Source organism: Euprymna scolopes, chromosome 10 (assembly GCF_053919585.1).
Source record: "Euprymna scolopes isolate OS-2025 chromosome 10, ASM5391958v1, whole genome shotgun sequence".
Taxonomy (NCBI): Eukaryota; Metazoa; Mollusca; class Cephalopoda; order Sepiida; family Sepiolidae; genus Euprymna; species Euprymna scolopes.
In genome coordinates, this window is record NC_136491.1 from 247,454 (window position 1) to 271,629 (window position 24,176).

At 33.0% G+C, this 24,176-nt stretch overlaps 1 protein-coding gene across 1 annotated transcript; it reads right to left on the reverse strand.

The window, feature by feature from the left end:
* Nucleotides 1-2,366: 2,366 nt before the first annotated feature.
* On the reverse strand, nt 2,367-23,974 carry LOC145286397 (uncharacterized). The gene is made up of 2 exons (XM_080135323.1): nt 23,852-23,974; nt 2,367-5,185 (listed from the first exon to the last, which is right to left on the reverse strand). Exon 2 carries the CDS (start codon nt 3,345-3,347, stop codon nt 2,700-2,702), a length of 648 nt encoding a protein of 215 aa, XP_079991449.1. The 5' UTR covers nt 3,348-5,185; nt 23,852-23,974; the 3' UTR covers nt 2,367-2,699.
* Between the last annotated feature and the right edge of the window lie 202 nt (nt 23,975-24,176).

Consider the following 24,176-nt stretch of genomic DNA (forward strand, 5'->3'; position numbering starts at 1 on the left):
TCTAAAACATGTCGTGGCATTCCATTGACACTTAAGTTGTTTGGGGATTGCACTCCTGTTATCACTCCTCTTCCCCACTGCGTTGTGCATCGGGCATTAGGCGGTTTCACCCAAACTTCTTCTCCTATTTGGATTCTGGCTGGTCCTTGATCATTAATTTCCGGTGACATGTCTCTAGGATGCCTCCATTCGTAATTAAAGATTGCTCTATGTGGTACTGTGTCATCTCTTTGCCCAACCTTAGGGGACATGTTGTACCAAAATGTGGCCTCTTCAGGCGATATTCTTCCTCTCTCAGCTATTGCTTTCACGGTCCGATGATGTCGCTCCACAATGCCATTTCCTCCAGGTCTGTAGGCTGCCCTGTAATAACTTTTAATCTTCTATTTTTTTAGCATCGTCTGAAAGATTTCTGAGCGAAAAACAGTGCCGTTGTCCATTATCACCTTCCTTACTAGACCTCGTTCAAGCATCGCCTTTTCTAATTCAGTTGCAACTGCAGATGCGGCTTCCACTCGCAGTTCCTTCCATATCGCCAGTCTACTTGGCCCACAATCAATTATTGATAAGTACGCTCCCCCTCGGTAGTGTGCTATGTCAATAGCTAGTCTCGTCCAGTTCGTTAAAACTCCAATTTCCACAGGATAATGTATATTTGGGGCAGGATCGATCGATTGACACCGAACACAGTTCTTTACTATCATCTGAATTTCTTCCCGTTTTACATTCGGATCCACTTGCCTCACCAAATATAATGTTCTCTCCACTCCCATGTGATGCATGTCATGCAACTCTTTAATTTCTCCAATTCCAAGACAGCATATCGGCGCCTCCTCTTTCTCAATTAACCACTGTTTTTTATCCGTGTTAGCGCATCTGCCTTGTTTCTTTCAGAAGGCACAAACACTGCTTTTATTTGCAGTTTTAATTCAGACATCAACTCTCTAAGCATCCCTAATCTCCGCTTTATTATCACTTCTCCGGCACCCTTTGTTCGTATTCTGCCACTCTCCTCCACAGTAGAGTTCACCCAACTGAGTACAGTGGCTAAATCAGTTCTTATTTCAATATTTGTCAGTCTCCATTTGATAGCTTAATTGTCACCCTTTAGAACAGCATCTAATTCAGCTATGATAATGTGATTAAAGTCATCACTTTTCCTTTTAAAGTCACCGCCAATCTCGACAACCACGCCAGTTGCAACATTGCTTGCATCACACCACATGACTCCTGTGCTCACTTCAGGTATGTGTCAAGCGCCATTAACAGGGTCTTCTTTTTTCACCTCAGCTAGAACCTCCTGCATCACTTTCATGGTTTTGCAATCAACTTTTTCTTCCCAATCCATTCCATTTGCTCTTCTTTTCACATAACTGCATGCTAATCGCAGCCATCCAGCAATTGAATAGTGCCCCAATAATTTACCACAGATCGAAAATAGCTCCCGCCTACTAATTTCTCCTCCCATCTCTGGGATCTCGTTGCCTCTCCTGAACATTAGTGCACCCATCTTATTTTTCATAAGCTTAAGGCCCAGTGCCGCTCCTCCGTCCAGGGATTCCGGAGATTTTGCTGCTAACCCAAACCCTTCAAATGTTCCACAACTTCCTGTGTCGATATTTTCGTTACGTCTACCATTATATCATCAATGTATGAATCAGTGGCCTCTTTCGTCCTACTTCCTTTCTTTAATACTGTTTTTAAAATGGCTGCCATAATTTTTGGTGCGACATTAAGTCCGAATCCTAATCGTGTTAGGCAATAGGTTTTTCCTTTATAACAGACCAGCTGGTACTGCTATAGTTCCTTTGCCACATGTAGTTGCAGGTAGGCAGACTTAAGGTCCACTATTGCGGTCCCTCCTACCAACTGTCTCCACTTTCTTATCTTTTCATCACATACATCTATTATGTCGCTCCCTGTATGACACGCCACAAAACGGTTCAACTCACGAAAGTCGAACACTGGCCTAACTTTCCCTTTTGTGGCATGAAATACTGCCATCAATGGCAACACGCCTTTTCTTTCTCCTTTCCATGGTAACAGAATACCATCCGATATCCATCTTTCCACCTCTTTCTCGAATTTTAATTTCTTATCGCCTTCCAGAGAGTTTTTATAATATTGGACTTCGTTCTGCAATACTGGAGGCTCTCCCTTCCATGTCCATCTTACTGTCCATTTATCTCCATCGAAGTTTGCTTCAAAGTCTTTATCCTCGATTTTGCAAACATTCAGCTGATGGGCAGCCATGGCACATTGTATATCTCCAAACTTCACTTTGGCTTTCTTTATAGTTACACCTCCCAGCTCATTAATCACGTCCATTCCAATTTTGACGTCGATCCCATCAACGATGTGATTCATCAAGATTGCCCTCACCTTTACGTTCATTCCACAGACTTTTATCTCCACTTGTCTGGCTCCTTTACATTCTATATTCCTCCCATCAACTGCTTTCACTGTACCGCTCCTTCCATATCCCTTCAAAAGTTTGGAATTGATTAAAGTAGTGGTGCACCCAGTATCGACAAGTGCAGTCATTACAGAATCATTCACCTCTACTTCTATTATAGGAAGAGGCCAGTATCGCGCCTTCATTTCATTGCTAGGGTAGCTTGCGGCGCAGAAGCTCCCCCTTGCCCGTTTCCTTGAATCTGAGGACAATATCTCGCAATGTGGCCAAATTTTCCACAATTTTAGCATGTTGCCCTGGCCCTAGGGATCTCTGTGCAATCTTTTTTTAGGTGCGGTCCTTGACATCTAAAGCACTGAAGGCTTGATTCTTTCTTTCCCTTATTAGTCTCATTAGTTTGCGCACTTGCGGCCAATGTCCGAGTTTCTACGACCCTTTTGCTGACTAAAAGCCGTGCAGTCGGTATCAGTTTGCTGACATCCATTCTCTCTATGTTCGGTAGCTGCTGTAATGCCACAGATACATCGTCTGGGAATCCAGTTATGAATGCCAGTTTGGCTGTATGTTCCAGCCCTCTTCCCAGATATCCTGCCAGTCCAGCCAATCTTTTGATTTTATTAGCATAAACATCCACCGATTCTCCTGTCCACTTGAATCGTTGCAGTTTTTCGTATGCCTCAAAAGGCCCCTCAGTGAAGGCGGTCACGAGTCTCATCTCTATCAGTTCTGCATCTTCTTGTTCTGCATTATTCATCTCAAGATAGAGAGCGAGTGCATCTCCCTGCAAAACAAGTGGAATAAAACTGGCAAGGTCTGGCACATGTTGAAGCTTAGCCACCAGTTTTACTTTCTTTATCCATCCGACTACATCACCTTCTCCACTAAAAGGTGGTATCACATCTTTTCCCAATCTCAACATCCCAGATTCCATGATCTGTTCTTAGCCGGAATAGCTTGTGGTTAAATACAATGACCCCACAACTCAATCTTCACTCTTCAATCCTGCAGTCCAATGCACTTCTGACAGCAATTGCTTCTGCCAAACAAAAAAGACACCCTCTCTCCCAAATACAGGCTTTTTATAGGACAAAACCGTCCAAAGTTATTTTCATAATCTTCCCATGATCTCTAGTCTATAAATAGACGCAGTGGCCATTCTCTTCTTCTTCTTCTTCTTCTTCTTCTTCTTCTTCTTCTTCTTCTTTCTTCTTTCTTCTTTCACTCTCTGAAGCGGGCGTTGCCAGTGGTAAAAGGTTTGCACGATTTTTTTTTTTTTTTTTTTTACTACAACAAGTCTGTCCGCCTAAAAAGTTTCAGTTTACCAAAATCTCCTTGAAATGACCTATCACAAATATTTCGTTAAACAGCTTATTTATAACAGTAAAATTTGAGAAACATTTTTCTTTTCTGAAATATATTTAGATATGCAAAAAAGAAAAAAAAAAAGATTTGCTATATCTTTCTCTGATTTACTCAAATGTTTTAGGATTACTAATTCCTAAAGCTAAAGTAACACGCGATATGGACACGTGTGACAATGCCTCAACTGATGTCAACTGCCAAATGCAGATGAGTATAAAGCAGCAAAATAAGAATGCACTTTTCCATTTAAAGCCGATAAGCGTCATAATACCGATAGTCTTCACTTCTAAATAAACTGCAAAAAATCCCGCGTTTTCTGACTATAGACATATTGAACAACGGTTAAATAAACAAGTATACAGCCTCGGTGTGGGGATGACAGTGTAAAATGGTTACTGACAGGACTGAAAACCTAGCAGTGCCAAGTTCGAATTTAATACGTTTCTACATAAATACTTGCATTAAAACCACTAATTGGCTTTATCTTTACTCTCCCCAAAGGAAGCAAATAGAGGAATATAGTTGCAATCTCGCATTCAAAAGTTTTTTTTAATACTTGAAGGTTGATCTGCTCAAGGCTTGATAACAAGTTTCAAATGGAAGATTTATATATAGAAAAACCCGCCATTACAGCTTCATTTGAACGTTTTGTCTACAAGTAAACGGTTCAATATGCATGAGATTTCTGTTCAATCTATTTATGTTAATTAGTTTAGTCGTCTATTCAAAATTTGCTCATTCCTCAAAGTAATTTCTGTCCACAAATTCCAATTACTCGAAAGCATCTGAAAGCGACCGCATAGAAAGTTTAAGAGAAATAACTTCACAAAACGAACGGATTTAATATCAATACATCACTTTCAGGGAATGGTAAGCACATACACAAAACTAATCCTGTATCTGAAGATGTGCCATTGACTTACAATATTATAGAGAATATATTAAGGCTGAAAATCAAGAATATTCACCACGTCCGTCGCTAAACACCCGAATAGAGTAAAAAATATTTATTCCTGAAAAATAAAAATGTACAACATAAAAAGATAAAAAATAATCCAGAATACTTGGTTTTATCGTGAATTTATTATTTCTAACGAGCTGTAATACCCGTCCTAGGGCAAGTTCATAATAATTATTTGAGATTTTAATCGTAGTAAATGCATTTACTTCCTTATATGGGTTGTAAATGAAGAGTATTGTTGACGGGTTTGTTCAAAATGGTTTGATATTCGTAAATTACGACAATATGTTGATTAATCATTGTTGCCTGTACAGATAGGCGTCTAACTTCTGTTGACATTCTTCTAGAGATTTACTTCCTGACGAAACGCAATTGCAATTCTCCCTCAGAAAATACGCGTAATGCCAAATACAATGCAAAGAAATGCTATACTCAGGAATTTGTGGCTGTAAAAAAAAAAAAAATACATAAAAATGATTGAAGTATTTTATCCTATATATAATAATTTGATTGCAAAAATTCTCCTCTGGACCAAATTTCCGTAGGCTTGCAACAGCAGATGCCACATACAAATTTATTATGTCTACACTATTATTCACCGTCTTATGTAACTTTAGAATGTCGTTTTAGACACATTTATTCTTTATAAAAAAAACCTACATTGTACCCAAGGAGAAACATCCTCGCGATCGGTAACGTCTTTAGAGGAAGTAGTTCGTATTTTTCCTTCTATATCTACAGTCCTCATACCTCCCCAGTAAACACCGGGAAAATATATATACATATATATGTTTTCCAGGAACCCTTCTTAACTGGATCATATACTCGTGGACAAACTATTATCTTTCTATTTCCCGCTCCAAAATTAATAATTTCTCCCTCCTGAAATTCCGGAAATTCTCATTAGCTGAGCTATGAATATTCTCATATTACGAAATTCTATTCTTCTATATATAAACGAACCGTTATTACAATTTTTTGAAAAAATAGCGTCGCTAAGAAACATCATTTGGCCCGGCGATGGGCCTGACACAAAAAGCAAAACATCTGTTCTATTGCATCTATACATCTATTGCAACAAAGACAAATTATATTTACTGTTTATAAACATTTCAGAAAACAATTTCTACGGAAACAAACGTACACATATTCAGATCTATAGTAAAGTTACATTTTTATTTTGTGTTCGGCTCACAATTGTGTTCATAAATAAAATACACACCTTCTGTGTTTACATGCTTTCTATTATGATCGTCGCCGCTTAAAAAATATACGTTTCGGCTATCTCGGCTACTGTGTTCTCTCGCTGTATGTACACTCTCGGTCTCTCTTTCTCTCTCTCTCTCTCTCTCTCTCTCTCTCTCTCTCTCTCTCTCTCTCTCTTTCTTTCTCTCTCTCTCTCTCTCTCTATATATATATATGTGTGTGTGTGTGTGTGTGTGTGTGTGTGTGTGTGTGTGTGTGTGTGTGTGTGTGTGTGTGTGTGTGAAATATCTACATTTTAAAACTGTTTAACTATTTTTATAATTAAACTATGTTTTATGTTTATTTCTTTTCAACACCCTTATAATATTTTTTTTAAATAGGTAAACTTTTCCATCCATTGATTTTTTTTTTAGTTTTTTATCGCATATCTTTCCAGATAACTACTTTATTTAAATTAGTATCTGCAATATTATGTTTACTTTTTTGCACCACCCTTATAATACAAAGATATTGATTTGTTGTCGTATATCTTTGCAGATAACTATATTATTTAAGTTAATATCTAATATACTATTTTTACTTTTGTTCACTACCCTTATAATACAAAGATATAAAAATACATAAACCTTTTGCATGCATTGATGTTTTAGTTTTTTTTATTGCATTTCTTTGCAAGTGTTTAGATATTTTCCAATTTGTGCTTACGCACTTCAATTGACAGACCTACCGGCGTGTTTGAAAGTTAGGGTCTCATCGATTTTTTTCACTCAATTACATACCCCAACGTAAATTTCATTAATTAGAAAATCGACTTCGGCGGAGTATTTGATTTTCATTACTTTTACGGGCTGATTCTCGAAATTATGCACACGTTAACTTTTTTTTTTTTTTTGGTGACGCCTTTAATGGGTTTTCTCACACTGCTGATTACGAAAATCTCATTCAAATTTTGCGGAGACAAGTAGTTATTGAGATATAAAGGCCTGTATCATGCACTGTAATTCACTAGATACTAGATTTGTACGTATGTGCGATCAACCAATCTACTTCTGTTTTACCGACACTGCTGCCCCAATTTTTTTAGGATTTGCGGGTGGCTATGCTGACAACGATAATCACGGTTAAATTTGGGGGAAATATTCCCACAACCACCAAAAAAAAGGGGGTTGTCTACTACGAATACCGTTCTTTATATGGTGATGTTGGGGTGTCTATTCTGAACGCCAGTCTTAAGATGGGGTGATTGGTGGTGTCTAATCCTAAAGCCGTTCTTAACATAGGGAGTTTGAGATGTCTATTCCAAACGCCGTTCTACACATGACAATACTCAAAAAGTGCAGTGAAAAAAGTTGTAGTTGTTTTTTTGTTTGTTTGTTTGTTTGTTTGTTTTAAGCGCCAGAAAAAGACGACATAAAACTGAAATTTAGTTTACTACTATTGGTAGAAGAGTTGAAAGGAGAGGAAGACTTGAACAACAAACGTAAACAGCTAGTAGGAATCCCTAAATTCTAAAACTTCTGTTTATACTTTACATTATTATTTATTCTAATGAACCATTTTTCGGATTTTATTAATTCATACTGATTTACGCATTTTCTTAATTGCTTTTTTTTTACATTCAAAAAGTACCTGCATGTTATCGCCCCAAACCATCACTAATCGCCAGTAAAAACCAAATTATTTCATTTTGGCCACAGTTGCCAGTATCCTCATTTGTTCAGCACTGTAGTTTACTTTTTTTTTACCAACAGCAACTGTAGTTTACTTCTTTTTTTTTTTTAATAAAATGAACCTCAGCAAGGAAATGCCAGAAATACGGGAAGGATTTAAATTGTATAGGCTTAACTACTTTACTCTATAATCAGTTCTGAGTTAATACACCTATATATAAAACATACTTTTGTTTACAATAATGGGTTTTTACAGATAAATGCTTCATTCGAAATAATAATTAAGGTATATATATATATATATATATATAATAGATTAAGTATATTCACAGATAAAATAACCAATGAATTTAACGAGGTCTATGCAAGAGTGCTCATCATAAAGTAGAGCGAGATATGTCTTTATTTGTTTTTATATAAACATTTATATATCGCTACACAATCATGGACATGTATAATGCAACTGGTGAATTAACTGAAGACCTCATCAAGCGATGTTGCTTTTCCAAATTTTCAGTCTGCTGATGTCTCTAGTTATTTATAACTAGTTGACTGAAACATACTCATGATTGTGTAGCGATACCTAGATGTTTATATAAAAACAAATAAAAAGCACACACGCGCATATATATATATATATATATATATATATATATATATATATATATATATTAATTTTATTTATACAAACATTAATGGCTACATATGTGCATACATGTTTCTGTAATCACCCACGTTGGGGGATTACGTCCTCAGGCCAAGAATTACCTTCAAAAGTGACATTTCCACCAAATACATTTTTCTATTTCGTTTATCAAGTTAAAATACAACCTGGGTGGGAGTAAAAAAAACAAAAAACGGTAAAAGGACGAGTGAGGTCTTTGAAGATAATAAACATCTTTTTTCTTTTCCCCTTCCCCCATCCAACCTAACTTTTGGCTTTTTATGGCATAGGGTACTTGAGAGTTTTTAGTTTTCTTGTCTTAGAGTCTGTAAGTTAATAACCTTAGCTATGGTCAACCAAGTACTGACCGGTGCCTTTTAATCTACCTCCACCCACACATACATGGAACACACACATAATACACACATACACAGACACCGCCAAACACACAGATACACACATTAATACATATATTCAAAAGCGAATCCATGCTGAACGCTCTTTGTTTTATTTACTGAAACTAGACAATAATTCTGAAACTACGTAGAAATAAAGTAAGGTAAATAAAACAAAACAAAAACAAAAATAAAAAATAAATAAATAAGAATAAAAATAAATTTAATTAAAACAAATAAACCAACAAAATATGAATAAATATAAAACCCGAAAGTTACCTAAACCCCACATGTACCTATATGCGTGTATCAATACACTTATAAATTTCTACATTTATCTACACCCGCGCATATATACACATACACATTACAGACATACAGAGACAAATAATAGTGTTTTTCTTTACTTATGTAGCGTGGTAACCTCTTCGCATATGCAATATTATGCTACCCGACTACAGACGGGTGTATATATATATATATATATATATACACATATACACATATATATATATATACATATATATATATATATATATATATATATATACACATACACACACACATATATATACACACACATATACATATACACACACATACATGCACATACATACATACATATACATCTACACACATATACATATAAATACACACACAACAGACATACACACATACATACATATATATACATACCCACTCATACATATATATATAACATATATATAAACAACATTCGGACATCCATACATTTTTGTAATCTATATTGTTACAACAATTCTATACGAGGCAGCCTATTCTAATAGTTCAGAAATATACATGTATATACATACATCTACATACAATAGACACAGAGATACATCCACATACAAACATACACACAGATATATAGATACAGAGATATATATATATATAAACATACAAACATTCATGCATACATAAAATACACTTATACATACAAACTCACACAAATATAGACATATACATATATACATGCATACATGTACCGTGCCACCAAATGATACATCTAAAGTAGAAACAGACATGAATACATTTACTATATAAATTCACTTTTTCTATCAAATTCCACACGTCTAGTTATGTTTCATGGCCCCATCCGCTTGTTACACTTTCCTAAGTTGTAGGTTTTTTACCGTAAAAATTGGCACTACGTAAAAATTTGTATTGAATTCAGCATGAATTTCATAGGGTTATCCTCATATTTAACAAACATTCTTTCGATGGTAAGGCAGATATACATAAGATGTATCACGATACAATAATAATATATAATAACATATGACAGAAATCAGAGTATTTAGGTTATACAAACCGAGTATATAAGCTTATATATTGTAGTACTTACCTTCATCTTTGTTTATTCACTCTAATACCCTTATTCCCTTTTCTTCCATTCACCCTTCATTCCTTACTTTCTTTCATCTATTTATTTCTTCATTTATTTCTTTATTTTTTTATTTTTTATTTTTTTATTTATTTATTTATTTTTTTTTATATTAATAAATTATTTTTCCTACCCGGGTATATAAAGATCATATATCCATACATGCACACACCCAAAAATATCCATATGCATACATTATTACGAGCTTCACTCAAAACGATCTATTATTCATTTGGTTCAAATATACCTTCATACAGGTACTTATTTCTGCTAGTAATACCATAACTGCTCGATGAAGTAGAATATTAAGTGACTTACGTAACCCATACGGGTATGATTATAGTTGCGACCTCACTTATCCTCTTTGTGGAGGGGGGTTATTTGATGGGGGTTAGTTGTACTTATAGCAGTTCCAGTCTCCTAATTTAGAGTTCCTTAAGTGCGTGTATTCTGAAATGTTTGCAGGATATAGCAGTTTCTTGTTTAATATTCAATAATTTTTCTCTGTCTTTAAACCTAGTTATCTCAAGTTTTTCTGATAAGCATAATAGACATGGTGAGTTCAATGAGTGGCAAGTATTGGCCCTCCTAATAATCTTCCATTCTATACTAGGTGTTTTATTTTCTCTAACTAATTTCCAGTAATATAACGATAAGGAAGTGTCCTTTTCATATGTTTGATTATTCATCGAGCGTGTATGTCCATAGAATCTATTTTTGAAAGTCATTTGGGTACTCCCTATGTAGAATCTTTCGTCCCTTGGGTTCTCCACCGGGAATATCCTTGCTTGGTATACCACCGATGAGGTCAGACATTCATTTTTTATTGGGCATTCCTCAGGCTTTTTACAGTTACATTTATTCACCGCAGTGTTTGCACTAGTATTCTCCCCTTTTCTATTAGTCGTCTTTAAAATTCTTCCATTATGCTTTTTTATAATCCTTTCCAAATTATCACTACAGCTATAACTTAATTTTAATGTATTTTTATTAAATATTTTATGTAATATATTATTTGGTGGGAAATGCTTATTAATAAGTTGTAAAAATTTTGCACCAAGTTTTGTTTTCAACATAATGTTAAAGGGGGGTGTGAACCAAATAATTTTCCTACCACGATTTCTAGATCCATTTGTGCTAGTGTTATTTACTTTATATTTTATCTCTATGTCCTTATACCCACTATTTTTAAGTGCTGTATTATAAATAGCTTTGCAATCATTGAAAGTTACTTCATTAGATGAATTGTTACTTATTCTACTTTCAATAGATACCGGTATATGTTTAATAATGGATGGTGGATGGTTAGACTGCGGGTGTATATAAATAGGATTAGCATTATCCTTCATATATGGTTTATAAGTATTTAAATCAAGATCTAAAGTAACGTCAAGGAAATCAACCTGTTTTAAGTTAGCATTAACTTCTACTTTTAGGCCAAAATTTTTCATGTCCCTATGGATTGCTCTCCTAATCTGATCACATTTAACACTTGTAGCATTCTTCACTATTATGAGCCCATCATCACGATATAGGCCCATGTCCCTTCTATCAATAATATTATCTTTCGTTAAATTATGAATGATATAAAGTCCAACGAGATCTGTTGCCTCTGCAGAGTCCAGCGATCCCATTGATACCCCGAAAAAGTTGTTTTGCCCATTTTTTGCCCATTGTTCCCCATTATAGACAAGGACAGTTGTGCGGCATTTCATAATAATATCCAAATCCTCATCGGAGACATTGGTATAGGTCTTGGCAAATTCAATTGCCTTTCCAAAGAGATCTTTTGTGATTGACGGGTAGTAATCCATAATGTCAAATTGCACAAAGGCACATTTTTTCTTGTTGGCAATGTTAAGAAACCATTTTACCGGATCCGCCGTATTTATCCATAGGTTCAGGTTGAATTGCCGTTTTAATTCTAGATTGATTTTCTCTAATATTCTTTTACTAATCTTTCCAATTTCGGGTCTGGTTGGGTTAATCAATCTTGTTGTTGGTTTTGTGTTGAAGCTAGGTTTATGATCCTTCAAAAGGATATACGCTTCGTTTTCTCTAAGTTTATTTACTCTATCGCTGATTTGTAATTCATCCGTGATTTTTTTACTGTCCTTATTTATCAAATCAATTACGTTGTTATTTTTTACCTTGTGATAGTCTTTTTTCAAATTCTTCTGGACCAGGTCATTATATTTCTCCCTGTCTAATTTGTAAAAGTTTCTGGTCTTATCCGCCTTAACAAGGATATGTTGTGACTTGTTGATCTCCTTTACAATATTGTCGAGTTTTTTTTGGAATTGATTTTTAGTTTTGTGGAATTCTAAATTTCTAATTAGTGAATAGAGATCCTTCTCGAATAGCACTAATTGTGGGATTACTGGTGGTGATTTAATGCTTTTAAATCCATATCTCTCTTTCTTGGTGTTATCATCTTTATCCAATAGAAAAAAGGTAGCTTTCCATTTCATCCTTTTGAGTAAATCATCCATTTTCATTATTATGTTTAGTAAATAATCCTTGGTATTTGGTGTGGGGATGTTCTTTAGTGACGTATCGAAGTTAATTCTTTCCATGTTTGCGTTTTATGAAGACACGAAGTAAAGTGCTCAACTATTCAGGAGCATTTATATATAGCCAGTAGAGTTTAGTTTCCTAGAAGTACATCCAATGAAACAACATGTGTCTACCAAAATAGTGCTCAATGAGTGAACAGAGCAGGTATATTAATTTTATTTATACAAACATTAATGGCTACATATGTGCATACATGTTTCTGTAATCACCCACGTTGGGGGATTACGTCCTCAGGCCAAGAATTACCTTCAAAAGTGACATTTCCACCAAATACATTTTTCTATTTCGTTTATCAAGTTAAAATACAACCTGGGTGGGAGTAAAAAAAACAAAAAACGGTAAAAGGACGAGTGAGGTCTTTGAAGATAATAAACATCTTTTTTCTTTTCCCCTTCCCCCATCCAACCTAACTTTTGGCTTTTATGGCATAGGGTACTTGAGAGTTTTTAGTTTTCTTGTCTTAGAGTCTGTAAGTTAATAACCTTAGCTATGGTCAACCAAGTACTGACCGGTGCCTTTTAATCTACCTCCACCCACACATACATGGAACACACACATAATACACACATACACAGACACCGCCAAACACACAGATACACACATTAATACATATATTCAAAAGCGAATCCATGCTGAACGCTCTTTGTTTTATTTACTGAAACTAGACAATAATTCTGAAACTACGTAGAAATAAAGTAAGGTAAATAAAACAAAACAAAAACAAAAATAAAAAATAAATAAATAAGAATAAAAATAAATTTAATTAAAACAAATAAACCAACAAAATATGAATAAATATAAAACCCGAAAGTTACCTAAACCCCACATGTACCTATATGCGTGTATCAATACACTTATAAATTTCTACATTTATCTACACCCGCGCATATATACACATACACATTACAGACATACAGAGACAAATAATAGTGTTTTTCTTTACTTATGTAGCGTGGTAACCTCTTCGCATATGCAATATTATGCTACCCGACTACAGACGGGTGTATATATATATATATATATATACACATATACACATATATATATATATACATATATATATATATATATATATATATACACATACACACACACATATATATACACACACATATACATATACACACACATACATGCACATACATACATACATATACATCTACACACATATACATATAAATACACACACAACAGACATACACACATACATACATATATATACATACCCACTTTTTTACTCCCACCCAGGTTGTATTTTAACTTGATAAACGAAATAGAAAAATGTATTTGGTGGAAATGTCACTTTTGAAGGTAATTCTTGGCCTGAGGACGTAATCCCCCAACGTGGGTGATTACAGAAACATGTATGCACATATGTAGCCATTAATGTTTGTATAAATAAAATTAATATACCTGCTCTGTTCACTCATTGAGCACTATTTTGGTAGACACATGTTGTTTCATTGGATGTACTTCTAGGAAACTAAACTCTACTGGCTATATATAAATGCTCCTGAATAGTTGAGCACTTTACTTCGTGTCTTCATAAAACGCAAACATGGAAAGAATTAACTTCGATACGTCACTAAAGAACATCCCCACACCAAATACCAAGGATTATTTACTAAACATAATAATGAAAATGGATGATTTACTCAAAAGGATGAAATGGAAAGCTACCTTTTTTCTATTGGATAAAGATGATAACACCAAGAAAGAGAGATATGGATTTAAAAGCATTAAATCACCACCAGTAATCCCACAATTAGTGCTATTCGAGAAGGATCTCTATTCACTAATTAGAAATTTAGAATTCCACAAAACTAAAAATCAATTCCAAAAAAAACTCGACAATATTGTAAAGGAGATCAACAAGTCACAACATATCCTTGTTAAGGCGGATAAGACCAGAAACTTTTACAAATTAGACAGGGAGAAATATAATGACCTGGTCCAGAAGAATTTGAAAAAAGACTATCACAAGGTAAAAAATAACAACGTAATTGATTTGATAAATAAGGACAGTAAAAAAATCACGGATGAATTACAAATCAGCGATAGAGTAAATAAACTTAGAGAAAACGAAGCGTATATCCTTTTGAAGGATCATAAACCTAGCTTCAACACAAAACCAACAACAAGATTGATTAACCCAACCAGACCCGAAATTGGAAAGATTAGTAAAAGAATATTAGAGAAAATCAATCTAGAATTAAAACGGCAATTCAACCTGAACCTATGGATAAATACGGCGGATCCGGTAAAATGGTTTCTTAACATTGCCAACAAGAAAAAATGTGCCTTTGTGCAATTTGACATTATGGATTACTACCCGTCAATCACAAAAGATCTCTTTGGAAAGGCAATTGAATTTGCCAAGACCTATACCAATGTCTCCGATGAGGATTTGGATATTATTATGAAATGCCGCACAACTGTCCTTGTCTATAATGGGGAACAATGGGCAAAAAATGGGCAAAACAACTTTTTCGGGGTATCAATGGGATCGCTGGACTCTGCAGAGGCAACAGATCTCGTTGGACTTTATATCATTCATAATTTAACGAAAGATAATATTATTGATAGAAGGGACATGGGCCTATATCGTGATGATGGGCTCATAATAGTGAAGAATGCTACAAGTGTTAAATGTGATCAGATTAGGAGAGCAATCCATAGGGACATGAAAAATTTTGGCCTAAAAGTAGAAGTTAATGCTAACTTAAAACAGGTTGATTTCCTTGACGTTACTTTAGATCTTGATTTAAATACTTATAAACCATATATGAAGGATAATGCTAATCCTATTTATATACACCCGCAGTCTAACCATCCACCATCCATTATTAAACATATACCGGTATCTATTGAAAGTAGAATAAGTAACAATTCATCTAATGAAGTAACTTTCAATGATTGCAAAGCTATTTATAATACAGCACTTAAAAATAGTGGGTATAAGGACATAGAGATAAAATATAAAGTAAATAACACTAGCACAAATGGATCTAGAAATCGTGGTAGGAAAATTATTTGGTTCACACCCCCCTTTAACATTATGTTGAAAACAAAACTTGGTGCAAAATTTTTACAACTTATTAATAAGCATTTCCCACCAAATAATATATTACATAAAATATTTAATAAAAATACATTAAAATTAAGTTATAGCTGTAGTGATAATTTGGAAAGGATTATAAAAAAGCATAATGGAAGAATTTTAAAGACGACTAATAGAAAAGGGGAGAATACTAGTGCAAACACTGCGGTGAATAAATGTAACTGTAAAAAGCCTGAGGAATGCCCAATAAAAAATGAATGTCTGACCTCATCGGTGGTATACCAAGCAAGGATATTCCCGGTGGAGAACCCAAGGGACGAAAGATTCTACATAGGGAGTACCCAAATGACTTTCAAAAATAGATTCTATGGACATACACGCTCGATGAATAATCAAACATATGAAAAGGACACTTCCTTATCGTTATATTACTGGAAATTAGTTAGAGAAAATAAAACACCTAGTATAGAATGGAAGATTATTAGGAGGGCCAATACTTGCCACTCATTGAACTCACCATGTCTATTATGCTTATCAGAAAAACTTGAGATAACTAGGTTTAAAGACAGAGAAAAATTATTGAATATTAAACAAGAAACTGCTATATCCTGCAAACATTTCAGAATACACGCACTTAAGGAACTCTAAATTAGGAGACTGGAACTGCTATAAGTACAACTAACCCCCATCAAATAACCCCCCTCCACAAAGAGGATAAGTGAGGTCGCAACTATAATCATACCCGTATGGGTTACGTAAGTCACTTAATATTCTACTTCATCGAGCAGTTATGGTATTACTAGCAGAAATAAGTACCTGTATGAAGGTATATTTGAACCAAATGAATAATAGATCGTTTTGAGTGAAGCTCGTAATAATGTATGCATATGGATATTTTTGGGTGTGTGCATGTATGGATATATGATCTTTATATACCCGGGTAGGAAAAATAATTTATTAATATAAAAAAAAAATAAATAAATAAATAAAAAAATAAAAAATAAAAAAATAAAGAAATAAATGAAGAAATAAATAGATGAAAGAAAGTAAGGAATGAAGGGTGAATGGAAGAAAAGGGAATAAGGGTATTAGAGTGAATAAACAAAGATGAAGGTAAGTACTACAATATATAAGCTTATATACTCGGTTTGTATAACCTAAATACTCTGATTTCTGTCATATGTTATTATATATTATTATTGTATCGTGATACATCTTATGTATATCTGCCTTACCATCGAAAGAATGTTTGTTAAATATGAGGATAACCCTATGAAATTCATGCTGAATTCAATACAAATTTTTACGTAGTGCCAATTTTTACGGTAAAAAACCTACAACTTAGGAAAGTGTAACAAGCGGATGGGGCCATGAAACATAACTAGACGTGTGGAATTTGATAGAAAAAGTGAATTTATATAGTAAATGTATTCATGTCTGTTTCTACTTTAGATGTATCATTTGGTGGCACGGTACATGTATGCATGTATATATGTATATGTCTATATTTGTGTGAGTTTGTATGTATAAGTGTATTTTATGTATGCATGAATGTTTGTATGTTTATATATATATATCTCTGTATCTATATATCTGTGTGTATGTTTGTATGTGGATGTATCTCTGTGTCTATTGTATGTAGATGTATGTATATACATGTATATTTCTGAACTATTAAAATAGGCTGCCTCGTATAGAATTGTTGTAACAATATAGATTACAAAAATGTATGGATGTCCGAATGTTGTTTATATATATGTTATATATATATGTATGAGTGGGTATGTATATATATGTATGTATGTGTGTATGTCTGTTGTGTGTGTATTTATATGTATATGTGTGTAGATGTATATGTATGTATGTATGTGCATGTATGTGTGTGTATATGTATATGTGTGTGTATATATATATGTGTGTGTATGTGTATATATATATATATATATATATATATATGTATATATATATATATGTGTATATGTGTATATATATATATATATATACACCCGTCTGTAGTCGGGTAGCATAATATTGCATATGCGAAGAGGTTACCACGCTACATAAGTAAAGAAAAACACTATTATTTGTCTCTGTATGTCTGTAATGTGTATGTGTATATATGCGCGGGTGTAGATAAATGTAGAAATTTATAAGTGTATTGATACACGCATATAGGTACATGTGGGGTTTAGGTAACTTTCGGGTTTTATATTTATTCATATTTTGTTGGTTTATTTGTTTTAATTAAATTTATTTTTATTTTTATTCTTATTTATTTATTTTTTATTTTTGTTTTTGTTTTGTTTTATTTACCTTACTTTATTTCTACGTAGTTTCAGAATTATTGTCTAGTTTCAGTAAATAAAACAAAGAGCGTTCAGCATGGATTCGCTTTTGAATATATGTATTAATGTGTGTATCTGTGTGTTTGGCGGTGTCTGTGTATGTGTGTATTATGTGTGTGTTCCATGTATGTGTGGGTGGAGGTAGATTAAAAGGCACCGGTCAGTACTTGGTTGACCATAGCTAAGGTTATTAACTTACAGACTCTAAGACAAGAAAACTAAAAACTCTCAAGTACCCTATGCCATAAAAGCCAAAAGTTAGGTTGGATGGGGGAAGGGGAAAAGAAAAAAGATGTTTATTATCTTCAAAGACCTCACTCGTCCTTTTACCGTTTTTTGTTTTTTTTTACTCCCACCCAGGTTGTATTTTAACTTGATAAACGAAATAGAAAAATGTATTTGGTGGAAATGTCACTTTTGAAGGTAATTCTTGGCCTGAGGACGTAATCCCCCAACGTGGGTGATTACAGAAACATGTATGCACATATGTAGCCATTAATGTTTGTATAAATAAAATTAATATACCTGCTCTGTTCACTCATTGAGCACTATTTTGGTAGACACATGTTGTTTCATTGGATGTACTTCTAGGAAACTAAACTCTACTGGCTATATATATATATATATATATATAAGAATTACAGTTAAGTTTACCAAAAATATCCAAGATGGCAAAACTAAAGTAAATTATAAATATTAAAGAATTAATATTTATAAAGTAATCTCAAACAGATGTAAAAGCTCGATAAAGCCAAACAGGAGATAGAGCTTATAATAAGAACACGTAGTTAATAAAACATGTTAAAACACTTGGAGAAAGAGTTAAAACATATTTAATTTTAAAAAGGAAACACTGAATAAGTGGATAGTCCTTAATCCGCGGAGTTTCGAAGAAATACTTTCCTTCTCATCAGAGGGTAGGATTTAGCAAAATGCAGGATCGGATTTTGCTTGCAAAAGTATTAAATGAAACTTCAAGTAAGTCATAGATCTTACTTGATAACAAAAAGTGAAGCAGAGGAAATAGGATGAATAAAAAAAAAGTGATTTCACGTGAATAGATAGTCTGGTGAAGGGTAAAATATCAAATGACGGTAAAATCCAAAGATGCAGAATCTAAGAAACTCAGTTAAATTTCCATACGCACAAGTAAAATTCAAGGGAACCACGTAATTGGAAGATGATCCAAAGTAATCCAAAAGGCAGAAATCCGTGGAATAATTCACAAATAGATACAAGGAAAAGGGAAAAAATTCCAATATATTATTAAAAGAATGATAAAATGTGCTCAAAAATAGGAATGGAAGAAATATACAGCTCGACTGTTGAGGCAAGTCTGAATTAAGAAAAATTAGTGAAGAAGTAGAAGAAGGGAGGAAAAAAGTCGAATGGTAATTGGAATCAATTTAAAATACAAAAACCAATGTCAAAATGACCCAGAAAAGATGACGTTAAAGGGCGCCTTTCATTCATTACTAATATCCAAATTACGGCCAGAACTCAATAACAGACTGGAGATCGGATCTTCATTCACTATATAACTTTACATACGGCTCCCACCAAAGACTTACCATTACAACCCTAACCCATTAGAACAGGTACACCACTGCACACCGCTCATTCACAAATTCACAGTCCAGACAGGACCTTACTACAAGCCCCCACCCATATAAATTATATATATAAAAAAGAAAAGAAAAGAAATTTAATAAATAAGTAAAAACAGCAATATATATAAAAACAAAAAATAAATAAAAAAATAGTTAACTTAAGTAACACAAACCAATTTTTAAAAAAAAACCTTTGATTTAAGCTAACCCACTTATTCAAACTGTAATAACACTAACAACAAACACAAATAAATTAATAAACAATAACAATAAAGAATTAAATGGAAAAAAATGTCCCATCTATTACCACTTATAGTTTTATGAAAATAAATAAATTAACAACTCCCAAGGAATGTCAACCCAGTGCCCCCGTCACACCTATCTTCCTATTCCTCACAACCGCAACACCAACCTAAACACCCAGCAGCCGACTGGGAGCAAACTATCCCGTCCCCCCTTTCCCTCTTCTCTCACATCCCACTCCTACTTTTATCCTTCAAAAGTTAACCGGACACAACCTACTAGCTACTTAAGTGACCTAGATACACAAAGTCATCCCACCTAATATATGTCAACAGGAAAAAAAATAATAATAATAACAATAAAGACAACAAAATAGACAGAGAACGTACAAAATTAGAAAAAAGCTCACGCTAAAGCAACAAGTTATAAACTAAAATAAATAAATAAACAAATAAATAAATAAAAATATAAACATGTTAATTACCTAATCAGACCATACATAAATCCCCTCCTCACATTTGCTCCGAGGCCCCACACAGCTATCCAACTTCCACTCCATCATCTAGCATGTTTTGAATCGATCTGTCACGTCTACCATTTGAAAAGGGATTTTTTCCGAAATTAATAATGGATATTGTCGCAGACATAACAAGTAAGACATTTATACCTAATACAACTGAAAAAATATATGTATATATAGACATATATGTATGTACTTATTGATTTGTAAATTGCAACTTGCTTTTGTCTCCTTTCACCAACAACGACTATATTTCAATCCTCGCATTGTGATAGCCTTCTAAATCTCTACTATATATATATATATATATATATATATATATATATATATATATATATATATATATATTTATATAAGGTGACCAAAAAAACGGGCCCCAACTCTAATTAGACCCCGTTTCTTAGTGTTTTGTCCGAACGAAATTTAACACAGTCTATTTTTTGTCCCAGCTCCCACTGGGGTCTTGGTGTACTCACGGTCGTTGATTCTGCCATGTCCTGTAAAATAATGGCAATCGATGAATAAATAATGGATATATCACGTTGTTTTTGGGTCACCCTGTATATATATATATATATATATATATATATATATATATATAGGAGCAAACAGTTAATAAAACATTTTAAAAAACACTTTGAAAAAGAGTTAAAAACATATTTAATCTAAAAAGGAAACACTTGATAAGTGGATAGTCCTTAATCCGCAGAGTTTCGAAGAAATACTTTCCTTCTCATCAGAGGGTAGGAATTAGCAAAATGCGGGATCGGATTTGGCATACAAAAGTATTTGATGAAACAACAAGTAAATCAAAGATCTTACTTGATAACAAAAAAAGTGAAGCAGAGGGAATATGGCGAAGAAAAAGGTGATTACACGTGAATGGGTAGTCTGGTAAAAGATAAATGATCCAATGACGCTAAAATCCAGAAATATAACTTCAAGAAAGTAAATTGAATTTCCATTTGCACAAGTAAAATCCAAGGAAATCCCGTAATTGGAAGATGGTCCAAAATAATCCAAAGGCCGAAATCCATGGAATAATTCACAAATATGTACAAGGGAAAAGGGGAAAATTTTCAATAACATTAATAAAAGAAAAATGATATGCTTTTATCACTGCTGCCGAGACATAAATATAAATAAGAAAGATCAGGGAAGAAGAAGGGGGGAAAATTAAATGGTGATAGAATTAAATATAAAATAGAAAAACAAATGTCAAAATGACCCAGACAAGAAATGTTAAAAGGCGCGAAAAAATTTATAGGGCAAAATAATATAGGTCAACTGAAATGTACAGGTTATTACTTAAGAAAATGTCTGCAAGAGTTGTTAAAAGACACTAAATGGAAAATAAATTAATTAATTAATTAATAAATAGAAAATAAATAAACAATAAATAAATAAATAAAATATAAAATAAAAATAAAAATTATTTAAGGGGAGAGGATGGCCGGTATCTGCAAATTCAGGAAAAGGCAAGAAAGTAAGTAAATGCATATAGTAAAATATAAGTAAATATACATACAAGATATGAAAGTGTGGGTAGATTGATATATTAGATAGATAGGAATATTTAAAGACTAAAACAGAAATTGCAGATAAAAAACCGGCCAAACAAAGAAGAAATAAAGAAATAAAAGAAAAGATTATTAAATTATAAAGTATTAAGAAAGTATGTAGAAAAAACGATAAAGTTAAAGAAAAAATTATATATCTATCTAAAAGGTAAAAGTAATAACTATGTAATTTCAAAATTGCCATAATTAAATTTGGACTTATGTTTACAGAAAGACATCAGTTCATTTTTAGAATTTATTATATTGTTACTTTGAGGGGAAGTAATTATAGTTATAGCTTCGGTTGTGCAGAGGCGACATGACTTAGAGCCTGGAGTATAAGACTTAACTTTTTCATGATGGTTCATTTGATTGACAAGGGGGTATTATTAAAGTTAAGTTTTTTAATTAAAGTGGTTAGAGAAATTACTTGGTTATTATTAGAATTATGGTTGTTAAAAGAATAAATGCGGTTTGATATTCTTTTCTTAATTAATGTTGAAGTAACGCCTATATATGTATGTACTTTATTAAAAGCTCGAGGTCTGGTATTAATATTAATTTGCTGATTTGTATTAGTTGAATGGTTTGAATTTTGTTCATAGTGTTCAACAAATGGTGGGACAATGATTGTATGAGGACTATTTTGGAGGGGATAATGAGTGTTGTTAGTGTTAGGATGGCTGTTAGGAGAAATATTATTATTCTCATTAATATTATTATTATTATTATTATCATTATTATTATTATTATTATTATTATTATTATTATTATTATTATTATTATTGCTAGTTGTATGATTGTAGATGGAGGGGCTGCTCGGGTAGTGTATTGGATTAGTAACTATATCAGATGGAGGATGGGAAGAAGGATAACTTGAAGACGAAATATTAGTGTCTGTTATGGGAGGATTTCGTGAAAGCTCAGTAATTGTGCAAGAATATATAACATCTTTATGGATGCAATCATTATTGAGTGGGCAATGATGTTTGTTATTACAGTTACAGTTAGTTTTGGGTTTAATTGAGAAAGGGATTTTTTGGGCTGATTTAATTTTTTTGTTATTAGATGTTAAGATACTTTGTGCTAAATTAGGCATTGTAGAATAAGAAGTCCTGATTGAATTTTTATTGAAAATATAACTATATCTGTGTGGGTATTTGAAAGAGTTTTGTACAATGTTGAAGAATTCCTTAGGTATATTAGTTTTGACATTTAGGCTAAATGGAGGATTAAACCAAATATTTTTCTTTCTCCTAATGCGACCGGGTGGGTTAGAGGTATTACGATTAGTATTTTGGTTGTGATTATATATGTAGACTGGTTCATTGTTATTGATAGCGGCAAATCTAGTTATTTGAACTGATTTCTTACGAGTCATATTGTGTGTGATTACAGATTTAAGGCGGCTGCAGGAGGAGCATAATTGTTGTATTTAATCTTTTATTTTATTTTATATATATATATAAACCCATTTTTACGATTTTTAGTAATTTACTACTAATCGTAACTATTAGAAGGCTAATTTCTAACAAGGTTCATAAGGGAGAGGTAGTAAGTGATGAATTTTTAAGATGGCGGAACGAGACACACCAAAGAAATCTGCTTGATCGATTTATGTGATTTTTTAAATATAACATTTTTGTTTCGTACATTATAAAGATTTTTCTGTAACTTTATCTTTTAATTAGGTTGAATTCTAAAAAAAAACACAAATTTTCTTATAAATACGGATATGCATTCATAATTTCTATTCTGTTTATCGATTTTAATTGTTGTCGTACTTTTGCATTTAAAATAAAATAAAATTTCCTCTAATCCAACATGCCCCAACAGTCAGATTACAAAGATACTTACAACGCAATTACAACCTTTTTTGTACAATAAATGTATGGCAGACTTCTGGAAGTTTGTCAGCATTCCCCACCGAAGTACACCGAAACAAGGATCGATAAGAAAATTTCCATTTTCAACACGACCTGAAAAACATTTTTTTTTTAAATTCTCATACATTAAGACCACAATTTCATCGTAAAGCATAATATTACTGTATTAGATATTTTATCTTTTCATGAGTACACATTTTATTTACTCGGACACTTGAAAATGTTTATATTTTGAAACGATAATTTTTACTCAATACATATTTTGTAAACTTAATTATTAATAGGATTAAGCACCA